Source organism: Pseudorca crassidens, chromosome 1, assembly GCF_039906515.1.
Source record: "Pseudorca crassidens isolate mPseCra1 chromosome 1, mPseCra1.hap1, whole genome shotgun sequence".
In the NCBI taxonomy this organism is placed as follows: domain Eukaryota; kingdom Metazoa; phylum Chordata; class Mammalia; order Artiodactyla; family Delphinidae; genus Pseudorca; species Pseudorca crassidens.
This window is the reverse complement of record NC_090296.1, coordinates 85,996,427-86,023,009: the sequence shown is the minus strand read 5'-3', so window position 1 is coordinate 86,023,009 and position 26,583 is coordinate 85,996,427. Positions and strand designations below refer to the sequence as shown.

At 37.3% G+C, this 26,583-nt stretch overlaps 2 protein-coding genes across 8 annotated transcripts in view; one reads left to right on the top strand and one right to left on the bottom strand.

Annotated features, from left to right (window-relative positions):
• The window catches only part of GANC (glucosidase alpha, neutral C), a 75,083-nt gene extending 69,897 nt beyond the window's left edge, over positions 1-5,186 (bottom strand). For 3 of the 4 annotated variants that reach the window (XM_067744300.1, XM_067744308.1, XM_067744327.1), the window contains exons 1-2: positions 4,224-5,186; positions 1,263-1,325 (exon numbers count right to left, since the gene is read on the bottom strand). In XM_067744300.1, coding sequence (XP_067600401.1) covers positions 1,263-1,325; positions 4,224-4,252 — 92 coding nt within the window. In that variant the 5' untranslated portion in view covers positions 4,253-5,186. The remainder of the gene's footprint in view (positions 1-1,262; positions 1,326-4,223) is intronic. The other variant, XM_067744318.1, reaches the window with a different exon arrangement.
• A 130-nt stretch (positions 5,187-5,316) lies between these two features.
• The window catches only part of TMEM87A (transmembrane protein 87A), a 42,737-nt gene continuing 21,470 nt past the window's right edge, over positions 5,317-26,583 (top strand). For all 4 annotated transcript variants that reach the window (XM_067744366.1, XM_067744345.1, XM_067744355.1 and 1 more), the window contains exons 1-10: positions 5,317-5,460; positions 6,761-6,821; positions 9,756-9,841; positions 13,126-13,239; positions 15,336-15,389; positions 15,476-15,520; positions 19,381-19,498; positions 24,231-24,292; positions 25,078-25,261; positions 26,480-26,579. In XM_067744366.1, the coding sequence (XP_067600467.1) occupies positions 5,317-5,460; positions 6,761-6,821; positions 9,756-9,841; positions 13,126-13,239; positions 15,336-15,389; positions 15,476-15,520; positions 19,381-19,498; positions 24,231-24,292; positions 25,078-25,261; positions 26,480-26,579 (968 nt within the window). The remainder of the gene's footprint in view (positions 5,461-6,760; positions 6,822-9,755; positions 9,842-13,125; positions 13,240-15,335; positions 15,390-15,475; positions 15,521-19,380; positions 19,499-24,230; positions 24,293-25,077; positions 25,262-26,479; positions 26,580-26,583) is intronic.

Here is a 26,583-nt window from a genome sequence, read left to right as displayed (position 1 = left end):
TACTCAAGGATGGTATTTTGTCCCCTTTATTGAGAAGGTGGGGCAGTTTTCATAGATGACACATATTAGCTTGTTGATGTCCCTCCCTCTTTCCATGAAATGTATACTTTAATTGAAACTTAATAAATTTTAGTGGAAATCCAATATAATCCAGTGGTTTGTCAAGGTGACCAGGAGTTCACTATAGAATTCCCTCTAAGGTACCTGTTCAGAATTAAAATGATATGATTTTCTTTCTCTAGAGTTGTGTGTATAAATTAGAAAGTTGTATGATATAATTTTTGGTGATTTCAGTTTCAGGACCACATAAAGGTAGACACTCAAAAAAGTTTTAAAGAAATATTTTTTGAGGCTCTGGGGAAATAGGCAATCATATAGTGGTGATGGGAGTGCGAAATGACACAATCTCTATGGAGGGATATCTGGTAATAGTTAAAATTTCAAATACATTTACTCTTTGACCTAGTAATCCCACTCCTGGAAATTCATCCTACAAATATACCTGCGTGTGTAGGAAATGACATATGTATAGCTTTTCACTGTGGCAGTGATGTTACAGCAAGACTGAAAACAACCCAAGGGTCTAGCAATAGGAGAGTGAATACATTATAATTTACCCAATGGAATACCATACAGCTATGAAAAAGAGGACAATTTCCATATACTCATACAGAGCTCTTCAGAATAAATTATGAAGCAGAAAAAAAGATGTATACAACAGTGTATATAGAAAGCTACTTGGCCTAAGAATGGTGGTGATATAAGAATATGTGCATTCACAAAAAGAAATACTGGAAAGATAAATAAGAAATTAATAAATCTGGTTACTTACAGGGAAAGATGTTGAATGGGGTGGAAGGGGACAAGAAAGAGAGTAACATTTTTCAATGTGTATCTTTTTATATTATTTGATTTTTGAACCATGTAAAAGTATTATTTCTTCAAAGATTCAAAATTTTAACGTTAGTTGAAAAACACTTTGACTTTTAAAATACCTGTTTATTAACACAGTAATGTTAATTATAATGTATAAGTATACAATATAATTAATTATAATTAATAACATATTAATAATAAAATGATACAGGAGTTAAGCTAGAGTAGTAAAGGTGAATTTCTCCTGTCAATAAATTATTTAATCACTGAATTTCCTAATCGACTCTTTCCTCAGAAAGTCTATCAGTTCTCAAAAATTTAATAAACATCAATTTTGAAATATTTTCAGAACTATTCTATCTAGGTCATATACTTCCTCTTCTTACCTGTAGAAAGCAATCTTGCTGCAGTCTTTGAAAATGTTTTTATCCACAGCTTCATCTTCAACACTAATAAAAAGACATTTTAAGAAACTTATTTTATATAGGGTTTGTGAATCCAAATTTTGTACTTTCTCTAACTATAATATAAATCATGGGACATAAATCATTGTGATGCAAAATTGTGTCATGGCCATAACACAATAATGTGTTTGCTGCAGAACAACATCCTTTTGTAAACCACCCATGGTAAACAACAAAACATGAAGTTCTGGGATTGCTCAGAAAGCAACAGAAAAAGAGTACTGTCACTTATGAGAAAGGGTTCTTTAAAATGAATGACTGAAGGCTATGGCTACAACAATAAAATCTGAAGGAGTAAAAACAAAAAGCCCCAAACCGGACCAACAAAAACAACCCTCCCACCTACTTATTCAACAAAATATTTTCAGAACTTTCTTGCTGAGTGTTGGGCTCTGAAGAAGATAAGAAGTACTGTGTCTGAGTTTTCTTTGACAGCCTAACCAACATCACAAATCAACCTGACAAATGATATAACAGAGGTATGTACGAGGTGCTAGAATAAGGATAGAAACAGAGAAGGAAAATCCTTTGCTTTTTAAGATGATGCTGATAATCTAGGGGCCAATGTTTTTTATTTCTTATTTATTTTTAACATCTTTATTCGACTATAATTGCTTTACAATGGTGTGTTAGTTTCTGCTTTATAACAAAGTGAATCAGTTATACATATACATATGTCCCCATATCTCTTCCCTCTTGCATCGCCCTTCCTCCCACCCTCCCTATCCCACCCCTCTAGGTGGTCACAAAGCACAGAGCTGATCTCCCTCTGCTATGCAGCTGCTTCCCACTAGCTATTTTACGTTTGGTAGTGTATATATGTCCATGCCACTCTCTCACTTTGTCCCAGCTTACCCTTCCCCCTCCCCGTATCCTCAAGTCAATTCTCTAGTAGGTCTGCATCTTTATTCCCATCTTGCCCCTAGGTTCTTCTGAACATTTTTTTCCTTTTCTTTTCTTTTTCTTTAGATTCCATATATATGTGTTAGCATACGGTATTTGTTTTTCTCTTTCTGACTTACTTCACTCTGTATGGCAGACTCTAGGTCCATCCACCTCACTACAAATAACTCAGTTTCGTTTCTTTTTATGGCTGAGTAATATTCCACTGTATATATGTGCCACATCTTCTTTATCCATTCATCTGTCGATGGACATTTAGGTTGGTTCCATGTCCTGGCTATTGTAAATAGTGCTGCAGTGAACATTGGGGTGCATGTGTCTTTTTGAATTATGGTTTTCTCAGGGTATATGCCCAGTAGTGGGATTGCTGGGTCATATGGTAGTTCTATTTTTAGTTTTTTAAGGAAACTCCATACTGTTTTCCATAGTGGTTGTATCAATTTACATTCCCACCGACAGTGCAGGAGGGTTCCCTTTTCACCATACTCTTTCCAGGATTTATTGTTTCTAGATTTTATGATAATGGCCATTCTGACCAGCATGAGGTGATACCTCATCGTAGTTTTGATTTGTATTTCTCTAATAATTAGTGATGGTGAGCATCTTTTCATGTGCCTCTTGGCCATCTGTATGTCTTCCTTGGTGAAATGTCTATTTAGGTCTTCTGCCCATTTTTTAACTGGATTGTTTTTTTGATATTGAACTCCATGAGCTGTTTGTACATTTTGGAGATTAATCCTTTGTCTGTTGTTTCATTTGCAAATATTTTCTCCCATTCTGAGGGTTGTCTTTTTGTCTTGTTCATGGTTTCCCTTGCTGTGCAAAAGCTTTTAATTAAGTCCCATTTGTTTATTTTTGTTTTTATTTCTGTTACTCTAGGAGGTAGGTCAAAAAAGATCTTACTGTGGTTTATGTCAAAGATCTTTCCAGTTTTGAAGAATAAACTCTGGAATGATATAGGAAGAGATGTACTTAGCTGAACCTGGAAAGCAACCTGTTTGAAATTCATGTGTTAAGAGTTCTGATCACAGGGCTTCCCTGGTGGCGTAGTGGTTAAGAATCCATCTGCCAATGCAGGGAACACGGGTTTGAGCCCTGGTATGGGAAGATCCCACATGCCGTGGAGCAACTAAGCTTGTGCACCACAACTATTGAGCCTGTGCTCTAGAGCCCACGAGCCACAACTACCAAGCCCGCGTGCCACAACTACTGAAGCCCACACCGCTAGGGCCGTGCTCCACAACAAGAGAAGCCACTGCAATGAGAAGCCCGCGCACCGCAACAAATAGCCCCCGCTCACCACAACTAGAGAAAGCCCGTGCGCAGCAACGAAGACCCAACGCAGCCAAAAATAAATTTATAAGATAAATAAATAAAATACCACCATGTTAACGTTAAAAAAAAAGAGTTCTGATAACAATTCTTCCGGTTTTGTTAACCATCCTTCAAGTATTTCATGAGAGGCTATTAATATCAATTAATTCCGTGGAGAATTGAGAAGGCTAGAGATTGAGTCCACAAATATAAAATATGCAAATAAGACATGCAATCAAACAATCAATAAAGTCTTCAGGGTCTTCCCTGGTGGTGCAGTGGTTAGGAATCTGCCTGCTAATGCAGGGGATACAGGTTTCAGCCTGTGTGCCGCGGAGCAACTAAGCCCATGCGCCACAACTACTGAGCCTGCGCTCTAGAGCCCGCGAGCCACAACTACTGAAGCCCGCGCGCCTAGAGCCTGTGCTCTACAACAAAGGAAGCCATCTCAACGAGAAGTCCGCGCACGGCAACAGAGTAGCCCCGGCTCCCCGCAACTAGAGAAAAGCCGCACGCAGCAATGAAGACCCAACGCAGCCAAAAATAAATAAATAAAATTTATAAAAAAATAAAGTCTTCAAAGCCAGAATGTTGTTTTCAGGTACTATCTATCCCCTGCTTCCGTGGGCCCTGGGGTCAGTCCCTGCTGGACCACTGGGCCTTTACCTGATTTCCTCTTTCTCAGCTGCGTCCATGGCTTCCCAGTCACATCACAGGCTCCCAGATCTCAGGCCAAGGCCCCAAGCGATCTTTTAGATTGTCAGTCTTTCTAAATAACCGCCAGCACTTCACCACCATCAAGTTTCTGGGACTTTCATGTCCTTAAGGAGTGACAAATTGACACTTGCTCCCGGGATTTCCAGGCCCAGATAAGGGTTTCTACAGAGATTGATCTGGCAAATTTTTCTTGGTTCTGAGTAGCTGATGAGGAACTGCCTCCATTAGAAACTGAAAAGGTTTTTGCATCCGAGGAGGCGTGTACTCAAAGAGCCCTAGAGGATGCAGACCAAGGGCGTGACAACGAGGAAGTACCGACACGCCCTGCGTGATTAGGGCGAAGCTTCTGCAGATCTACCTCAGTGACTGTCACGCCACGGATACTGAAAACTGACCCACTCTCTCCTGTATTTTAGTTTTGAGTAGGAAGTGCCGGCGGGGTTGTTGCTGGAGGTTGATGTTCTCCGACCAAACTCTACATCATACTCTTCACGGGTAGAAGGGTCTTTTAAAAGGGGTTGTCTACTACATTATTCCGTTTAGGAAGGCTTATACTCCACCACCGCCAAACTCCAGTCTTTGCTTAAATACCTCCGGAAACCAAGTACTCACTACTACACGCTAAACAGGCAGCCAGACTTACGGCTTTCCCAGACTTTTGGCCCCAGCGTCTGACTCAAACGATGAGGGACTGGGGCGAATGGGAGGAGGAGAGAGCCAAACGCCACATGGGGTTCTTCCCTGGTCCCCAAACCCTTTAAGGGAGAGAGAAGAGCCAACAGACTCGGCTGGTAACTTTTGCAGATCATCCTAACACTCCAAGGTGACCAGGTTACGGCAGGAAGACGCCTGCGCAGTAGGTCCAAAGCCTCATACGAAGCCTGACAACTGCCTGAGGGCGGGGCCGCTGAGTCGCTAAACAAACAAGCCACCAGAGGTTTTGAGGACCCGGATTATCCCGCCCCCAGAGAGGAGCCGGAAGAGGGCGGGACGAACCGGAAGAAGGTGAAATGCTTTCGGTAGGCACTCCACGGCTGTGAAGATGGCGGCGGCTGCGTGGCTTCAGGTGCTGCCTGTCATTCTTCTTCTCCTGGGGGCTCAGACGTCCCCATTGTCGCTTTTCAGTGTAGGACCGGCACCCGTCGCTGCTGCCGACCGATCCAAGTGGCACATTCCGATACCGTCGGTGAGTGGTCACTTGAGGAGCAACTGAGCCCGGAGGAGCAAGGGGTGGGGCTACGGTAGCCCAAGGGGTCCATGAAGGTTCCACTAAAGTCCGCTTCCAAAGGGGTGGGATTGCCGGGAGTGTCTGTGTAGCTGCTTAACCGGGACTCACCTCCCTGGAGCGGGAAGCCGTACGCTTCTTTGGGTAAATTAGCAGGAATGTCAGGGTCAATTCAGGAGCGGAGAGTGGCGGTGGAGCGGTTTCTTATCAGCAAAGGCAGAGAACTTTCATTGTCTGACTGGAAACGTGTAAACTTGATGTATAGGTGGAGAGTGGTTTCTCTTTCAGCAGAAGTTTCACAGAATCTTGTGACCCCGGGTTGGATGAGAGGAATATGTAAATAGACATCTTTCTTTTTTTTTTCTCTGCACTTTTTTGTTACTGGATAATTCTACTTACGAAGTTGGTTGATTTCATTTGGACTTTGAAATGGTTATTCTAAGCCCTGCCGTGTAACTAGGAAGCCTAGGCATTTAAAATGATGTATTCAAACGTGAGAATGTTTAAAACGGAAGAAACAGTATTCTAAAATTTCTTATGATAAGTTCGTTTTTCTTAAGGATAATTAACTGGATTGGTTGACCCTTTCTTCCCTTTACCACGTTTTTGAAACGTCGTTTGAGTAAGAGCTATAGTGCTGTGAGCCGACAAATCAGATGCTGGCTGGAAATGCCGAAAAGCATTAGTCTTATTAAAACCACGGTAGCCTTTTTGTTCTGCTGTGCTCAGAACAAATTGTAATGGTTGTAATGCCCAAATCTTATTTGAGCTTTTGATATGGTAAGAATTACAGCTTTTGTTAATTTGGTGACGATGTTCAGATTCTCAGTTTTAGGTATTTATTTGTTACCTGTAAAATGGTTAATAGTTAAATATGGCTGTCTGCTCATAGAATAGTTTATTTGAAGAAATGATTGGTTATTCTGGACGGTGATTAGTGAGTAAAGGGAATGAACTGATTAAGGAGGACCTTTTAGAAAGATTTAAGTTAGGTTAGGATTTCTAGCAGCCTTCCTTCTGGAGTACTTGCTTCATGGCCTGTGGAAAAAAGAAAAAACTTGTCTCTGCACCAAGCTTCAAAATCCTGCAGTTTGGATATGGTTGAATTTTACTAAAAGGAAGGATATTGATGCCTTTTTTTGTGTGTGTGTTAAGAAAACTAACGTCAACATTTTATAAATTTTAGCTTTTTATATCAGTTATATTCTGCTTTGGGAATTAAAGTGATCTGATGCTAATTATCTCTCCTTTATCTTTGCAGGGGAAAAATTATTTTAGTTTTGGAAAGATCCTCTTCAAAAATACCACTATCTTCCTGAAATGTGAGTTTTTGCATTTCATGAAGTTTTTATTCGAGTTTTTGAGTGATCTTTAAACTTTCAAATTACCTGTTTTCTACCTCTGATGATTTACTCTCAACATAAGTTCTGAAATTTAATAGTCAGGCACTATCTAGGTATAAACCTATGTAGTGTAACTAAGGTACTTTCACAGAATAATCTTTAGAATACTTACTTTTATGAACTTTATTTTCTTCTCTTGTTTTTCTGGTGTTAACAATATATAGTTAGACACATTGTTTTGGTTGATCGCCTCCATGGGTTTTAATCTGTTCTGAGTCATAGAGATAACTGCCGATTTTGTTTTTGTGTGCTTGTTAGATGTTTACTGGACACATGACCTAGGTTTGTCAGACCATTGGCTCTGAACAAATATGTTCAGTAAAGCTTTTGTTTGCTGAAGGAGTATTTTACCACTTGGATCTTTGGAAGAGGAAGCTCAAAGATAATTACCAGGAAATAGGGATAGTAGAACAAAACCAGTCTGTCCAGTGGGAAAACCACTGTATCTGAATCCAGAATACCCCATTGTGCATTAAAGAAAAGCTTCCTTTTATTTCTGAAACTGGCTTTATTTTTAGAGAATGAATGATCACGGGCAGCTCCATTTCAAGATCGGGAATAAAAATCCAGATCATCCATGTGTGCTCCTATGCATATTTCTCTCTATGAAAATGCAAAGTATGTCATAGTTGGATGATTTTATTCTTTTAATCACTTAGTAGGTAGTTACTGAACACCTACTATGTATAGTGCCAGGCACTGTTTTAGACAGCAAGGAAGTGATAGAAAAGACCCTTTCTCTTATTGAGATTATAGCCTGGTGGGATGGAGGGGTTAGGTAGAATTTCTATGAAGAATGTACTGTGTCCATGAAAATATGATCTCTTGGCTGATAATTTAAGTTTGATTTAAATCAAATCTACTCTGACACGCTGGTATTTCTTGTGAGGTTGGCTTTCTAGAAAAGAAGAGCTTTTAGGGATAGCTGTATTTTGTCTTTTGAGATACCCTGACAGCCTGTATGCTATTCTGTCCTTTTATTTTGTACAGTTTCTTCTTACCTGTATTTTGTTCTAATGGTTTTTCTAGTGGTTTTTGGTCAAGCTGCATATTTTGAAGTGTCTGTGTTTCGTTGTTTTTGGAGGGTTTGAAGCTTCTTAAAATTTGCATTGTCTTTCACTTTGTTACTTCTGTGTTTTCTCATACTTACCTTGTCTCTGATTTTATGCTTTTGTGGGTATGGTATACAATAGATTTCCATGAAATTGGCAGGGCCATTTTCTTTTCTTTTCTTTTCAAGCCTAAAATTACAATTTTTCACCTACATTAAAAATGTCTGTTTTGGAGAAAGAAGTGAGATATGCTCAAAGCTTGGAACTCCAATCCTTTCTAGAGGTAGCCACTTCTCCCTTACACCTGCACCTGGCTCATGTAAGATTCTTAGGGACTAGACCTGCCAGCCAAGGGAAGGTGAGGAATGTGGCAGGACCATTTTCATTGTCTCTTAAAGCCATTCATTTAAAGTTCTTTGTGTTTTGGGAATTCCCTGACGGTACAGTGGTTAGAACTCCGAGCTTTCACTGCAGAGGGCCAGGGTTCAGTCCCTGGTCTGGGGACTAAGATCCCGCAAGCCTCGTGGCGTGGCCAAAAAAAAAAAATTCTATGTCTTTTAACATAAACAGTAGTATTTTTGCAGGCACATTTCCCTGCAAATCTCCTGTTAGGGCTTTGATTTAATTAATTCCTTTTCTGTTTGGTTCTTCTGCGTAGTTCATAACAAGATTGCAGTATCCTTTACAGCATATCCATACATTCTATCCAACACATCAGATTTTTGTGTATTTTAGCCTTATAAAAGCCTTATAAAAGTTGAGCTTTATAAAAGTGTGCCGCTTAAAATTAGTCTGAGAAAACCACTTAAACCAAAGAAAAGGGAAAGTTTGTAATTTTAGGTGTGCTTCTTTTAAGAACCAAAAGTAGGTTTTTAGATGCAGTCGTGTTTATCTTTGTCACATTTGCACAAAGTATGTATTTCTAGTATATTTTCCCTTCCTCAGCTGGAATCAAAGATAAAAGGAAATACTGACTTCCCCCAGGTGAGACAGTTAACAGTCATATAGTCAGGTTTACACCCCAAGTCTTCAGACTAATGCTTTGGTTCACTAGAATATTGTGCTCCAAAATATGTTGAATGAGTTATGTGAGGCTTCTATGATTTCATGAGGTTCCTTGAGGCTTCTCTTAAGGTGAGTTTTAAAAAGAATCTAATAACTCTTTTTATCTTTGTTTTTTCTATTCCTGCCTTCCCCAGCCAGGTTTGCTTTTTGTTGATAGTTCTTTTCTATCCAATTTTGATATCTCTCAAGGTTTAAGCCATGAGGTTTTCCCTCAGTGGAACTATTTTTGTTGCCTTGTGACATTCCTAATGTTGTTATTCCTTGACTCTTCAACTAGAATCTTTTTTAAGACTTAAGAGTCTTCAATAATTTGTTCCCTTCTGTTCCCCTGTTTGGCCTAACACAGTGCCATGTATCTTTGTATACTTAAGTGCTCTGCTCAGTAAATATTTAAATGATAACAGAAGACTGATTTTAACTTAAGGCTGCTTTATCACTTCCAGGTTTTTTCCCAAGAGAGAACCAGAAATGAAGGTTTTAAGGCATAAAAATAGATACACGGTTTCAAAGGTTAAAAATCCTTAACTGCTTTTTATTTCTGTGAGCAACAATTCTTACTTTTAACTGAAGAATATCTAGTTCTTTTTAAATTTATTACTTCATTACCTTCTGTTTGGAGAAAGGATGGTCTTTGAGTATCTTAGTTTAGCAGGAAATGGGATGTGGGGTAATAGTTTAGGAAAAATGCTTTGTTTTGGGAATTATCTTTTATTCACAAAGATTTCTTCTTTTATAGTTGATGGAGAACCTTGTGATGTATCTTTGAATATAACCTGGTATCTGAAAAGTGCTGACTGTTACAATGAAATCTACAACTTCAAGGTATGGAACATAAAATTACAGACTTTTCTTAGTGTTTAGATATCATCGGGTCCCAACCTGATAGAGGAAAGAGTGTCATGTAGCTATGGAGAAGAACTGGAACTAGAATCATGCTTCCCAATATGCAGGCAAATTTGTACTATCAGTTCTCAAACTTATTGGTCTCAGAACTGTGTTTACTTACTACAGACCCCAAAAAAGCCTTTATTCATGTGGGTTACTGAATTAGAAATTATAACAGAAAAATACAGAAATATTTATTAATTTGTGAAAACTATTTTTCAAAGAAACTGGGAAGAGTGGTGTTATTTTGTATTTCTGCAAATCTATTTGTTTAATATCTAGTGTAATAGAAGATAGCTGGATTCTTATACTTCCTTCACTCAGTCTATTGTGATGTGTTATTTTGGTTGAAGTGTATGCACAAAATGTGGCCTCACACAGATATGTAGTTGGAAAAGGGAATGGTATTTTAATAGTGTTTTCAGGTAATTGTGGATATTGTTCTTTGATTCTATACCCAAACGCAATAAGTGGAGTTTCTTAAAGGTTAGTTGCAGTGTGGAATCTGAAACCATATCAGTGAACTTTTTCTGTGCTCTGTTATATTAAAATAAATTGGTATGTCTTGCACTTTGAATGGTCTTTTGCCCATGTCTGATTTGGCAGCATCTTTCATGGTCACTTAGAAAATATTGGTTGGCTGAATTATATAAACCTTCCAAATACTAATTCATTTTACAATTAATTCAAAATTACATTCGTTAATATGACCTTTCAGTCTCATCAGATACTCTGTAAGTATTGGAAACTATAAATCATGGTAGGGAACATGCAAGTTTTCCAAAATTCCAGTTTTTCCTTGAAAGCTCAAATTTTATTTATTTACTTATTTTTTAATAAAAAAAATTTTTTTCAAGGTCCAAGAAGACTTTATTATTTATTTATTTTTGGCTGCATCAGGTCTTAGTTGCGGTACGCGGGATTTTCATCGCAGCATGCAGGATCTTTTGTTGCGGTGTGAGGACTTCTCTCTAGTTGCAGTGCGTGGCCTTCTCTCTAGTCTTGGTGTGCGGGTTTTCTCTTCTCTAGTTGTGGCATGCAGGCTCCGGGGCGCCTGGGCTCTGTAGTTGTGGCATGCGGGTTCCAGAGTGCGTGGGCTCTGTAGTTTGCGACACACGGGCTCTCTAGCTGTGGCATGTGGGCTTAGTTGCCCCACAGCATGTGGGATCTTAGTTCCCCAACCGGGGATCGAACCCAAGTCCCCTGCATTGGAAGGTGGATTCTTTACCACTGAACCACTGGGGGAAGTCCCTTAAATTTTATTATTGACAATGGATGCTGTCAGTTGCCTTCTTTGACGTGACAGCCTCCCTTTGCCCATTTTCAGGAAAATATCTCCCAAATACCCAAGTCTGAATATCTGTAGTTTGTTGGTCTTTCTTTCAAGTAAATGAAAACGGTGGATAGTTTAGCTTACAAGTTAAAATAGTTGCAAAGTGCTTTGTCTTAAGACAGTCATTTATAGTATTTTGCATACTTATTTTTTTGTCTGATAGAATATTTTAAAAGGCATGTGCTCAAAGGTCCAGATTTAATGACATTAATAATTTTTACTGTTTCATCAAGGGCATTCTTACATAAAACTGGCCTTTTTTTTTTTAACTGCAAGTTTGTGACTGTGAGAGTACAATGACTACTAACTAGTACAGTTAGGTACCACTGATAGGAGGCTGCCATTTTTCGCATCATTACTTTTGCACTGTCAGTACAAGGCAAATAGATGATGATGATGATGAAGATGAAAATAATTTTGACCTGTTAAACCTCATGAAAGCATCCATGGGCCACACTTTCAGAGTTGCTATAATACACTGTATATGAGCATTGAAGATATGTGGCTCCTAGATGGATTTTTCAGGCCTTTTGCATTCTGTTTTCATCCCACTATTTGCATCATTTCTTTTCTTTTTTACATTTCCCCTACTATTCTTGAGGTTTCTTTTAAAAAAATAATAGGACTAGTCTTTAAAAAATGTCCACCATCCAGTTGGTTTTTTTAAACCTTAAGCATTTTGAATTTCTGCCCAGTATTAGGGTTTTACATTATCTTTTTTGTAGTGTTGCTGATTGTATTTTGCTTTTGTTATATAACATTGGGTAAGGTTGGTGTGATGAGGAGGACTGAAGAATTTAGAGAGAAATATTTCCAGAATATGGTTTGAAATATCATTGACCTTTTCTCCTAATCGAACACTAGTTAAATTTACATATGCTTGAAACTTGTGATAAAAACTGGTCAAGCTTATCAGATTCAGTCTTCATGGGTAGGACAACTTAAGAATGTAAAAATTATTTTGAATTGCCACAGGACAGAATTATGGAAATGACAAGCAAATAGTTGGAGGTGTGAAATTAGAGCTTCGAAAAAAAGAGGGTGAGATTAGGGATGTTGGTATGGGAGAAAACTCACAGAACTGATGAAGCCAGAGAAATGATGATTTTTTTTTCATAGTATTAATAGTGGGTTGTGAATGGCTACAACAGTTTTGTGCTCTAGCTTAGAAGCACAAGTTTTTTGTTGTTGGTGGTGGTGGTGTTAATTTAGTCAAGGAACTCTTGTAAGTATATTTTCTTATAACAAAACCCTGTGGACTCTGACAGTTTCCCAGTCTTCCTAGAATTTTTAAGAGGAACTATCCTTCATGAGTCGTAGACTAGAATTCTGCACTTTAGAGTCCAATGCTATTAGATTCTTGAATACTAATATATAGTCTTTATCTGATGTTGTTAATTTTATTTATTTATTTTTTTTGTAAATTTATTTATTTTTATTTATTTATTTTTGGCTGCATTGGATCTTCGCTGCTACGCGCGGGCTTTCTCTAGTTGTGGCGAGCGGGGGCTACTCTTTGTTGCCGTGCGCAGGCTTCTCATTGCGATGGCTTTTTCTTGTTGCAGAGCACGGGCTCTAGGGCTTCAGTAGTTGTGGCACGTGGGCTCAGTAGTTGTGGCTTGCAGGCTCTGGAGCACAAGCTCAGTAGTTGTGGTGCACGGGCTTAGTTGCTCTGTGGCATGTGGGATCTTCCCAGACCAGGGCTTGAACCCGCATCCCCTGCATTGGCAGGAGGATTCTTAACCACTGCGCCACCAGGGAAGCCCAAGATGTTGTTAATTTTAAAAACAGCAAATCCAAAACTATATTTGTACCAAAGGCAATCTATTTGTTTTCTTTTAAATATGTTACATAAGTTAAATACTTTGTATTTTCTCTGTTTTTCCAGGCAGAAGAAGTGGAGACATACTTGGAAAACCTTAAGGAAAAAAAAGGCTTGTCTGGGAAATATCAAACATCATCAAAATTGTTCCAAAACTGCAGTGAACTCTTTAAAACACAGGTAATATTTGATAGTAGTTGGAGGGAAATAGAAGAGGTGAATAATATGATGGCTGTATTTTTGGTGATACGCATTTCTCACTCCTCAATTCCTTCTGACAGAAGCAAGTTAGAATCATGTTCTGATAGGTACATAGTCAGCCACTTAAATATTCATCTCAAAGAGAGGATGGGCTTTCCTTTGTGTGTAAAAAGCAAAGCCCTGGGTTTTTTTATTATAGTAAAATATATATAACATAGAATTTACCGTTGTAACCATTTTTGAGTGTGCCATTCGGTTACATTAAGTACATTCACCTTGTTGTGCAACTGTCAGCACTAGCCATCTCCAGAACTTTTTCATCATCTGCAGTGGTTACTTCATAACGATTAAATAATAAAAACACCCACCCCCCCTTCCACTCCCACTTCCCTGGTAACAACTATTCTACTTTCTTTCTCCGTTAATCTGACTGCTCTAGATATCTCAAAGAAGTAAAATCATACAGTATTTTGTTGGCTTCTTTAACGTAATAAAATGTTTTCAGGGTTCGTCCATATAGCATGCATCAGAATTTCATTTCTTTTTTAAGGCTGAATAATATTTCATTGTACATATATACCACATTTTCTTTATCCATTCATCCATTGATGGACTTTTGAAACCCTCATTTTTTAAACCTCTTGTCATCTCATCTAATTGATATATCCCAGAATCAACATTTTTAGATTTTCCTACTATAGACTTGAAATCAAAGGGTTGAACTTCACAACTTTTTTCGAATAAAGGGGAAGAGGTGAATAATATTGTTTATTTTATTTTATATTATTATTATTTTTTCTTGGCTGTGCTCTGTGGCTTGCGGGATCTTAGTTCCTTGACCAGGGATTGAACCTGGGCCACGGCAGTGAAAGCACCAAGTCCTAACTACTGGACTGCCAGGGAATTCCCAATATTGTGTATTTTAATTCTTATATATATGTAATCATATAAATGGGGTTTATATTATAAAATTCTCCTTTCTGAGAAGTAGAATCTGACCCCAGTTTTTTGATAGAAAAATTATGTATTTTATAGGTGTTGAAAATAGTTATTTTAGCTATAGCCTTTACTTTGTTTTACTGCATTTAAGTACTGCTTCAGATTATTTAGCACCTTTCCTTGAAGAGGCAAGTTCATGGAAAGTTAGGTTTTCTGTCTACTTACTAGAAGTAAAGTTTATTGATAAGAAGTCTTTTACTTAATAATTATTAATTGATGAGCAAATGAAGTCATTGATAATTGAACTACAAGGGTTGTGTTCTCGTCATACCGTAGATTTTATGACCTCGGATAAAAAGAAAATAGCTTTAAAATAGTGGAAGTATGGTAGAAAAAGAAAGCTAGGCATAATGTGATATTGAGTAGGGGGTTTTCTGTTGGTTTTCCAAATTTATTCCCCAGGCTAGGAGGATTGGTTGGCCTTTCTTGGATTTGATTGTGGAAAGTTACCTGTTGTATATTGTTGCCCAAGGTTCACTACTTTTAGATCTGTTATCAGCTTTCCAGGGTTTTGGCATAAACCCCTCTTCATAAGGTTTCCTCCTCCAGTCTAATGTAGAATTGAAATACATGTCCTAATTACTCAGGAAGGATAATGCCTCCTTTGCTGATAACTGGTAAGAAAGGTAATTAGTGGAGGTTTTTTTTACAGGCATGGCATGTGTTGTGATGGAAGGAGCAGTGGACCTCAGAGTTAGGAATCTTAGGTTCAGATCCCATTTCTGCATCTAAAGCTTTATAGCTTTGAGCCACATTTTCCTCATGTGTAGAAATTCAGGGAACTATGACATCCATTTATCCTACTCGTATGTTTTCTGTCTAAGGTTTTGTCAAGAATGACAATATCTGTAATCTTATAGAAAAATTGAGTGGCCAGTTTGGTTTGATACTATTTTTTAGTTTCTAGCAAGGTTTTATTCACTTGTTTGTGGTTAATTGGAAGTATTTTGTCTGTTACTGCCATATTATTATGTTTACTTTTATATGTTTTGCTTTAACTGTTTCTGTGGATTTTGAGCTATGCTTTTCTTTTGCTGTTATGCATCTTTAATTTTAGTTTTCTATTTCTTTCATAGAGTTTTTCTGGGGATTTCGTGCATCGATTGCCTCTTTTAGGAGAAAAACAGGAGGTAATTGTTTTCCTTTTTATATATTTCTGAGAGTACAGTAGAAATTCTGAATTAATTTTCTTTTTTGTTTGTTTGTTTGTTTGAAGGCCAAGGAGAATGGAACAAATCTTACCTTTACTGGAGACAAAACTGTAAGTGTGATAGGGAATTTAGGGCATTGAACACATTTTAGTGTTCTTATGTTTGTTTATTTTAAATTCTTATCTTATGCTTACATTTAAAAAGAAACTTAAGAATGGAAGTTATACACCAAAATGTTAATAACGGTTATATCTGGATGATATTGTGAATGATTTTTATTTTCTTTTTTATGTTTTCTGTCTTTTCCATGTTTGCTACAATCAGTCTGTATCGTTTTGTAATTATCACCTTATAAATATTGTTTGTAAACAGTAAGAAACTTTTAAGGAAGAACCTTAAACTCCATGTAAAATCTTGTGATAGAATATAATTGGAAGAGTACATCTCAAATTTTACCCTTTTAAAATGTACAATTAAGAGGTTTTTAGTTGTACGACCACCAATCACTGTCTAATTCCAGAACATCTTCATCACCCCGAAAACTAACCATGCAGTCATTAGCCGTCACTCCTCATTCCACTGTTCCCCCAGCTCTAGGCAAACACTATTCTTTCCGTCTCTGTGGATTTGCCTGTTCTGTTCACTTCATATAAATGGAATCGTTACAATTTGTGGCCTGTGTCTGTCTTCTTTCACAATTTAAAACTCTGTTTTAACTTTTACTTCCTTCTTGTACAGAGCCTTAAGATCAGTCGGGGTGAGCAGTTAGGGCCTACTCAGGCCTCTCTTGGGCTGCTTACTATTTTACCATGATTTTTATAATAAACTCCCAGTTGATGTACTTTGGGTTGCTTCCAAATTTTCACTGTTATGGATAGGATCATGTTCATAGTGTCTAGCTGTATCTTTGTGCACATTTATAATATTTTCTTTAGCCTAAATTCCTAGAGGTGGAACTGTTGGGTCCAAGTATATGCACAGTTTATAAATTCTTTTGTAATGTTTTGTCAAAGTGCTCTGGAGAAAAGTTGTAGTGATTTGTGGTCCGAAGAAGGTAAGATTGCGTTTCTCTCTTTCCTCACAAACAATGGCTATTATAATTTAAAACAGATTTATGCAATTTTTCAGGTTAAATTTTTGTAAATTGTATTAAAAAATAATTGTTGATGCTGAATATCCATTTACATGCATATTGGCTGTTTGTAATTGTGCTTTATTCAGTGGTCTTCTGTGCATAGCATACTTTTAAGTTCTACTCAGGGCTTGAGCCCTGTTCCCAGTGATTAAAGCTGGCTGAAAAGATAACCCTGTTGAATATCACAAGTAATATTTAGAAATATTTATTCTGTTTATAGTCAAAAGAAGTCAAAGAATTATCTGTCCTTTGATTATTCTTCCTGAAATTGAGCCTAAGAGAATATAATCCTATTTAAAGGATACTAATAAGTTCAGTATCTCTACCCACTTTTATTAAAACTCTGATAAAACATGTTTTTTAGAGGAAGGAGCCTCTCTCTGTCCCTTCCCCTAAGAAAAGATTTAATATCTTGATTAACTGAGTTTTCTGGTTTGATTTAAGGAATAATGTGATATGTTTACTATTATAATTTTTTTTATTAATAAGTTTTATTTTTTGGAGCGGTTTTAGGTTCACAACAAAATTGAGCAAAAAACACAGAGAGTTCCCGCATACCACCTCCACAAATGCACACTCACACTCCCACACCATCAGCATCCTGCACCAGTGTGGTACACTTGCTACAATTGATGAGCCATCATTGACACATCATTATCAACCGAAGTCTAGTTTACATTAGGGTTAGTTCTTTATGTTGTACATTCTTTGGGTTTTAAGAAGTGTAAAATGACAGATAAACACCATTATAATATCATACAGAATAGTTTCATTGCCTTAAAAATCCCCTGTGCTCCAGTTATTCATCCCTCCCTATCCCCAAGCCCCTGGCAATCACTGATTTTTTTTTTTTACTGTCTCTATAGTTTTGCATCTTCCAGAATGTCATATAGTTGGAATCATATATAGTCTTTTCAGATTGGTGTCTTTCACTTAGTAATACGCATTTAAGGTTTCTCCATGCCTTCTCCTGGCTTGATAGTTCATTTCTTTTTAGTGCTGAATAATATTTCATTGTCTGGATGTACCACAGTTTGTTTATCCATTCACCTATTGAAGGAGCTAGTAATAGTATCTGATAGGATTGTTGTGAGAATTAAAGAAAGTAATAAATATTACATGCTTAACAGAGTGCCTAGCCTATGAATATTATTTTTACAGGGTCAAAATATCTATATTTCAGAGTTAAGTGCAAACTTTATCAAATCTTGGAATATGAGAATCAGTCCCTTTGAGATTTGTAAGAGGTAATTTTTAAGATACGTAAAATTAATAGCAGAGCAGCTTATTATACCAAAGTTTTACTGGTTAATGAACAGTTAAGTTCAGGAGAGCTTCAGTGGATAAATAGGACATGATTACCTGTAACTTTGAATATGTACAGTTTTCTTACAAAGTGCCCCTGCATTTTGTCAGAAAGAGACTATCAGGCAGAGGTAAATCAACGTATGATTCAACATGACATTTATGTCCTTAAGTTACTAAGATAACCTAGTAAATGTAAAGCTGAAGAATCATTTAATCTGCTTTGTTTTGACACTTTGAATTTGTATCATGGAATATAATTTTTGAACTCTTGTTCAGAATTTTCTTGGGTTGTAGGATAATTTTAGCATTTGAGAAAAGCTGTGGCTCCCTAGGAAAATGCAGAATCTATTATCCACTTTGAGGGGTTTCATAAATCAATGAAGCTTACCCAGAGGTCTCTGGATAAAAGTTCCTTTTAAGACCAGAAAGTAATAAATTGCAAGTCTAAGTAGTAGTGCCTCCTTTCAGACATGAGGAAGGAGCAGCCAAGCTTTTTCTATGTTCATCTCCCTTGTCTTTCTGTTTTAGTCTTGCTTTTGTGAAGGTCCATAGTCCATCTAGCATTTAAGGCAACACATCCTTTGATGGCTTTTTGGTAGGGCTGTGCACAGACTAACTGGCTTTGGATCAGGTAACCAGTTCCATAAACATGGAGGCTATTTATTCTACTTTCTTGACTTTGGGGGACAGTGACTCTTGCTTTCCATATAGCCTAGCCAAGATTAAATTTTTGATATAAATGTGAGACCTTGTTAGCAGAAATTGTGGTGATCTTGGGAAGGGCATTGAACAAAGGGAATTAGATTCAGGAGCTGGTGTTTATAATTCACCGATGTCATCATGGGTGATTTTTTCCAGGTGATTTAAATTAAATTTCTTTAGTTTGTTTGGGATATCTGTGTAAAATATAACCTAGCATCTTAGCATGGCTTAAGTAGAGTTTCATTTTAGGAATTTAAATTGAGGTTTTCTTTGTTAAAAGAAAAATGTTAAACATGAGATTTTTGTGTATAACAAAATATAAGATGTCCTGCCTTTTAGTAATTTATAATTAACCTACTTTATTGTATACACTGTAGGCCTGTTTGTTTTGTTTTGGCTACTGTTGTAATGAGTAAAAGTGAAGGACTCAACCAAGTTTCTGGGCACATTCTGGAACGAAATATTCATATTGTGTAATTAACCTGTGGGTTTTTTTTTTGCCACTTTGTAATTTTTAAATTAATTTTTATTGGATTATAGTTGCTTTACAATGTTTTGTTAGTTTCTGCTGTACAGCAAAATGAATCAGCTATACATATACATATATCCCCTCTTTTTTGGATTTCCTTCCCATTTAGGTCACCACAGTGCATTAAATAGAGTTCCCTGTGCTATACAGTATGTTCTCATTAGTTATCTGTCTTATACATAATATCAATAGTGTATATGTGTCAATCCCCATCTCCCAATTCCTCACCCACCTCCCGCCAACCTGTGTTCTTAATTCTTAAGATTGGGAGATTTGATGTCTTCTTTCTTCTCTAGGTAATGCATGAGCCCTTGAAAACTTGGCAAGATGCACCATATATTTTTATTGTACATGTTGGCATTTCACCCTCCAAAGAATCATCAAAAGAAAATTCACTAAGTAATCTTTTTACCAGTAAGTACATTTTGTTTCTTTTTATCATTTGTATTACTATTATCTAGCTGTGTCGCATGGTGGGTAGTGTAAAATTGCTTTAAAGAGGTAATAATAAGGGGAATTCCATTGCTGTCCAGTGGTCCGGACTTCATGCTTCCACTGCAGAGGGCACAGGTTCGATCCCTTGTCAGGGAACTAAAATCCCACAAGCCACGCAGTGCAGCCAAAAAAATAAAGAGGGAATAACAAATTAAGAATGTTGTCAAGTAGAAAAATAGAGGGAGAGAAATTAACATTTTTCTGCATTCAATATGTATGTGATAGGCACTTCATGTATGCTTTCTTATTATGTATTATAGATACTAGATTTCATTTTCCTTCATTTGATCCTCCTGCTTTTAAAATTTTCAATTAGTATTATGTTCTCAGTAGACTTGTTAAAACTTAGTTATGAAGTCAAAACTTGGAAATTTTTAAATCAATTGACTTGGATAATTTTTTAATGTCTCAATTTTTCTTAGTGTTCTCCTTTCTACTTTTGCCGCCCAGTTTAGGGATTCATCATTTCTTACCTAGAATTTTACAATAACTTACTAATTGTCTTATCTTCTGTGGTTTCTTTTTTTGTTTCTTCCTTCTCTTTTACAGTTTTCTTCCCTCCCCTGCTTTCTCAAGTAGAATGTTGAATAGAAACAATGATGGTGGCCATCCTTTCTTGCTCCTGACTTTATTGGCAATATTAGCACATTTCACCATTAAGTATGATGTTTACTATAGATTTTTTATTGTCTTTTTTTTTTAAGATTTTTATTTTATTTATTTTTTGGCTGCGTTGGGTCTTTGTTGCTGCATGTGGGCTTTCTCTAGTTGCGGTGAGTGGGGGTTACTCTTGTTACAGTGCGTGGGCTTCTCGTAGCCGTGGCCTCTCATGTTGCGGAACACGAGCTCTAGGCACGTGGGCTTCAGTAGTTGCAGCACGCAGGCTCAGTAGTTGTGGCTCCCGGGCTCTAGAGCGCAGGCTCAGTAGCTGTGGCGCGTGGGCTTAGTTGCTTCACGGCATGTGGGATCCTCCCTGAGCAGGGCTCAAACCCATGTCCCCTGCATTGGCAGGTGGACTCCCAACCACTGCACCACCAGGGAAGCCCTACTGTAGATTTTTAAAAAATATTCTTTATTTGGTTCAGGATATTTCTTTCTATTCTTGGCTTACTAAGTGAATTTTTTCTTTTTTCTTTTTTTAGTATTGAGAATGAATACTCAGTTTTGTGGAATGCTTAACTGTATTGATTAAATTGATCATATAGATTTCCTCATTTAATCTATTAATGTGATGCATTGCATTAACTGGTTTTCTAATGTTAAACCATTCTTGAATTTCCGAGATGCCACTATTTAGCCTTGATACACACACACACACACACACACACACACACACACACAAACACACACACACACACACACACACACACACACAGATTCTATTTTCCAGAATTTTATTTAGAGTTTTTTGTCATATGTTCAAAGTAAGATTGGCCTATGATTTTAATTTCTCGTACATCTTCTATGGGTTTTGGCATCCAGGTTATGCGAGTTTCATACAATGAATCAGAGAATGTCCCGTTTTTATATTCTGTTGAGCAGTTTTTGTAAGGATAGAATTATCCATTCCTTGAATGTTTGATAGAACTCACTTATGATAGTGTTTTGGCCTGATGTTCTTTTTTTCCCTCATGAAGGTTTTTGGTTTTTTGGGTTTTTTTTTTGGCTCACTGCGCGGCATGCAGGATCTTAGTTTCCCGACCAGGGATCGCCCTGCAGTGGAAGCACGGGGTCTTAACCACTTGACCACCAGGGAAGTCCCATGCCATGAGGATTTTAAACAACTGATATATTTTCTTTCTTTCTTTCTTTATTTTATTTTTGGCTGTGTCAGGTTTTAGTTGCAGCACGCAGGATCTTTCGTTGCGGCACATGGGCTTCTCTCTAGTTGTGGTGTGCGGGCTCCAGAGTGCATGAGCTCTGTAGTTTGTGGCACTTGGGCTCTCCAGTTGAGGCACGCAGGCTCAGTAGTTGTGGCACGAGGGCTTAGTTGCCCCGCAGCATGTGGGATCTTAGTTCTCCAACCAGGGATCGAACCCACATCCCCTGCTTTGGAAGGTTGATTCTTTACCACTGGACCACCAGCAGAGTCCCAACAACCGATTTATTTTCTTTAATAGTAATAAGTATTTTAGCTTTAGTTTTTCTATTTTTCCTTGAATCAGGGTTTTTCTTTTTTTTCCCACTGAGAAATTGTCCATTTCATTCAAGATTTCAAATTTGCTGGCCTAAAGTTAGTAATGATACTACTTTACAAAAAAAAAATCTTTTTTTATTCTTAATATTGCTTTTGTGACTTCTCTTTTTAACTTTTAAAATATTTCTAGAATTCTGTTTTACTATATTTTTATCCCAATGAACCAGCTTCTGGTTTTGTTAATTTTCCTATTTCATTGTCTATTTCATTGATTTCTACTTTCGTCGTTATTCTTTATTTCATTTGACTTAATTTTAAACTTTTGTTTTTTATGGATTCTTGTATTGAATGTTTAATTCCCAAGACAGAGATGGGTCTTATTCTCCATAGTAATATGGAATATAGCAGATCTAGGCAAGCCAGAGGTGGCCTGGCAGTTTCTAGACCCAAGACATATGTATATCCTCCTGTATCTAGGCCCATGGCTTCCTAATGAGTAATAGTCTCAAGGAGCATTTGCCAAGATTTACCTTGTACCTTCTTTCTTTGAAAAGGGTGGAGAAGAAACCTTGCTCCACTCCACTTCAGGCTCTTCATGCATCAAATCTGGCTCTGGTTCCCCTTTATCTTAGACTCCTACTAATTTCAGTGATCCCACAGGAGCTGCACGCTCAACTACTGTAGCATACTTTGGGGCCCAGAGTCCACCATGACCATGGATTCAACCTCATGCACTGTTCTGAGTTTTTGTTCAGTTTTGATACATGGAGCTGTTTATCTTGTTTTTGAGCTCATGTCCTTTTTGTTTCCTCTCTTTTTTGTTTTTGTTTTATCCATCTGTTGTTTGGAACTAAAAAGACGATACTCAAAACTTAACTACATCTTGTGAAAGTCCTAAAATTCTCTCTCTAAAACACTTTTATCATCTTTCTTACCTTCATTAAAACCTTTGATATCTTCCTGTTACTATAAAATGTCCAATTCTGCAGCAAGGCTTACAAACTCTACAAATTGTCCCACTTTACCTTTTGCTGCGTTGTGTCAAAATGCTACTGTATGGTACCATATGGAGTCTCAAACTACATGTTCTTTAAATATATCATGCATTTTCACACCAGTCTTCGTTCATGTAATGTCCTCTACCTGGATGGCTTTTTACTTCATCATAGAAAATACACACTCATCCTTCTGGGTCTGGCTCAGGGGCACAGTTCTCTGTTGCTTTCCAACTCCCTGTCCCCTGAAGATAGTAATCCGTTAGATGGCAGAAAACATCCTCTACATCTTTCCATCTCCTGTATTTTCCATAGTGTGTGTCACGTGGTAAGTGCTCAGTAAATGTATGTTATATTTTAGCATAGAGCAGGGATTAGCCAACTTTTTCTTAAAGTGCCAGATAGTAAATGTTCTCTCTGCTACAACTACCCAGCTCTGCCACTGTGGTGTAAATGTAGCCATCAACAGTATGTAAGTAGGTGGATGTGACTATTTTCCAATAAAACTTTGGAATAGATGGCCAGATTTGGTCCATGTGCTATATTTTGCTGACCCCTGCTGTAGAGTCAACAGAGAATTGACAAATATTTACTAATTATTTTATTTACTCTTCTATTAAATTAAGAGGGCTTAGATTACTAACCAGTTCAGCTATGAAATTTTTGTGATTGCTATTATGGGATGCTCCTTTTCTTCATATAAGTATTAGACCTGATTTACTTTTAATAATGGTATGTCCTTTTTGCTTGATAAAAATTAGTAGGAAATTTTTGTTGAATAGTCTCTCTCTGGTGATAGATACCACTTCTCAGATAAATCAGTTTATTTATTAATCATACTTAAAATTTATCCAAGTAGTTTTATCACTTACAGTTTTAAAGTAGTTATAGGTTTGCTTCAGGAAGGCAAATCTTTCAAATTCTTGTTGTTACTGTCATTTGTTCTCTTCATTAAACACTTCCTTATTATTAAGCACCTTCTGAAAATGATGTATTAATTATGAAAGTCACATAAAGTTAAAGTAGGTAAAAATGAAAGAAAGCAGTAGGAAAATATAGGTAAGGAGAGAGAAAAGAACAAAGAGGGCAGCAGAATGAAGGAATGAAGTCCAATACTTTTCAAAGCATATTAGTGATGTAAGAAAAAGCATACATGAAGTATGTTTGGAATTTAGAGGAGATGGGGAATAGTTCCACTTGGGCAGCTCACCAGGTTTTGTGGAGGAAATACATTCAACTTAGTCTTTAAAGGATGTGAGTATGGGAACAGAGGGCTTTTCCACCTAAGATACTGACTAGAGCAGAGTCATGCTGAGGCCTGTGCAGGACACAGCACAAACCATCAGAACACTTCATGAATTTCAGAGTGCTTTACAAATGTAATATTCACCAGGATTGAAATGGATAAAAGTAAATTACCCAATGGAGTTTTCATTAATTTAATCAAACAAATATCAGATAATGTTCTTGTTTAATTTTTTCATTCTTTACATTAATTCTGAGGACTGTGTTTTGGCAGTGACTGTTGAAGTGAAAGGTCCCTATGAATACCTCACGCTTGAAGAATACCCATTGATGATTGTAAGTGAACTTATATTCTTTAACCTCAACATTAAATGAGTTTAGCTTGAAAGATTGTCCATGTTTTGTGGCAGTATTAAAGACTTGTTCCTGAACAGTTCCGAAAATACTGCTTGTAGTTCTGTACTTACTTCCTACTAGAATGTGATCTTGGAAGTGTCAGTGAACCCCCCTGTGCCTCATTTTCTCATTTGTAAAATGAAGTCAGTGACTTGTGGAATTTTAGAGTTGGAAAGTACCTCAAAGGTCATTTCACCTCTCACATCCTCTCTAGGATCCAAAATGGGGTACTTCTTAAAACCCTATAGTTTCTGATCCCATTTAGGATGAGTAAATGATGACACTTTCTCCTTTTCAGTCTGTGTGTCTGAGAACATCCTTAATCTGTTTTCAGATTTCTTTTGTTTGTGGAGTTTTTTTCTTTTTCCTTGTGCTTTTATAGTTTTCCCACTCTGTTGTGTTTCCTTGCCTTCAGCTGTATCCTAACCCTACCGTGCCTTTTTTCCTTTCATTGTCTTCATTTAAATAATTTTAGATTGTGAGTTGAAAAAACTCTTTTAATAAAAAGAGTGGTCACTCTCTAAGGGAAACTCTTAGGTAGTCTCTCTCTGCCCGAGAGGAGACAGTTTTTTCATCTTAGTATTGAACTTCAAAGAAATAAAATAATTTTTAAAATAGAAGGTGTAGTATGTATATTTTTTACATTATGTTAAGACACTGTATTGATTCTAAATTGGCTCTTGGCCTTAATCCTTCTTTTTCTCTTTTACCCACTTGGATGACAGTTTTTCATGGTGATGTGTATTGTATATGTCCTATTTGGTGTTCTGTGGCTGGCATGGTCTGCTTGCTATTGGAGAGATCTTCTGAGAATTCAGTTTTGGATTGGTGCTGTCATCTTCCTGGGCATGCTTGAGAAAGCTGTCTTCTATGCAGAATTTCAGAATATCCGATACAAAGGAGAATCTGGTATGTGACCAAAAAATGTTTGCCAGTTTGTTAGTGGTTGGCAGGTGAAACTTAAGACAATTTTCCTAAGGTCAGCAGTCATTAAGTAGCTGTAACTTTGCAGTTACTTAATTATTAGAATAACTTAAGCAGAATCACTATGATTGTGACTTTGTTTTTAATCTCTTAAATTGTGGGTTCAGTTATTTAAGAGTAATTTTATTGAAATAAACTCACAAAAGTTACTACAGTAGTGGCCACTTTGGGACTATTATTATCATTATTGAATCTCAGTTGCTGTTGATTTTTAAGGTACCATTATTATATGCATCTAAGAAAGAAGGTAAATACTGCTAATTTAATTGTAAGATGCCATTGATTGTAAGACCTACCTTGATTTCAGAGATACTGGGTTGGGGGGCAGGGTTGGTAAAATATAGTAATACCAAGAAAATAGGAGGGTATGTATGGTTTAGTAAGGTGAACAGGTAGTGATAGAAATTGTTTCGTACTGAAGTGTTTTTTTTTTGCGGTACGTGGGCCCCTCACTGCCGTGGCCTCTCCCGCCGCGGAGCACAGGCTCCGGACGCGCAGGCCCAGCGGCCACGGCCCACGGGCGCAGCCGCTCCGTGGCATGTGGGATCTTCCCAGACCGGGGCACAAACCTGCGTCCCCTGCATCGGCAGGTGGACTCTCAACCACTGCGCCACCAGGGAAGCCCTGAAGTTTTTTTTTTGTGATAGCTTCAGTTCTCTCTCATCAGACCACTTAATTATTAATAATTCTTGTTGCAAGATATACTAATTAGATCTTTCCCTGGTCTTTGAAATGGCTTGAAAATAATAGATGTGAAAGTGAGTTGAAAATTCTGTGTTGTGTTTTGTGCTCTCCTACATATAGGTAGCTATATTTCACAGTTTTTTTAACTGGGAGGAATATTCCTTAGATGCTATAAATTGTTGAAGTAGGCTGAGGTATTTTGCTGAGGTTTTAGTGAAGCGGGAGGTGGAGAGGGAAGGTAAATTGAGCACACCCAGATTGCTATCCACATGAGTAAGATACTAAGTGATATCAGCTTGTACTTGTAAACATCGCAGAAGAGGTATTCTTTTTAAGTAGGACTAATATCAGTGCTTATTCTGAAGAGTGTTAGAAATCTACATTCTGGTTCTAGAATTGTGCCTTTTCCCAAACCTAGTTTACATACTGCATTTTTCCCTCCTTTTTTCTTTCTTACAGTCCAAGGTGCCCTGATCCTTGCAGAGCTGCTTTCAGCAGTTAAACGCTCACTGGCTCGAACCCTGGTCATCATAGTTAGTCTGGGATATGGCATAGTCAAGTAA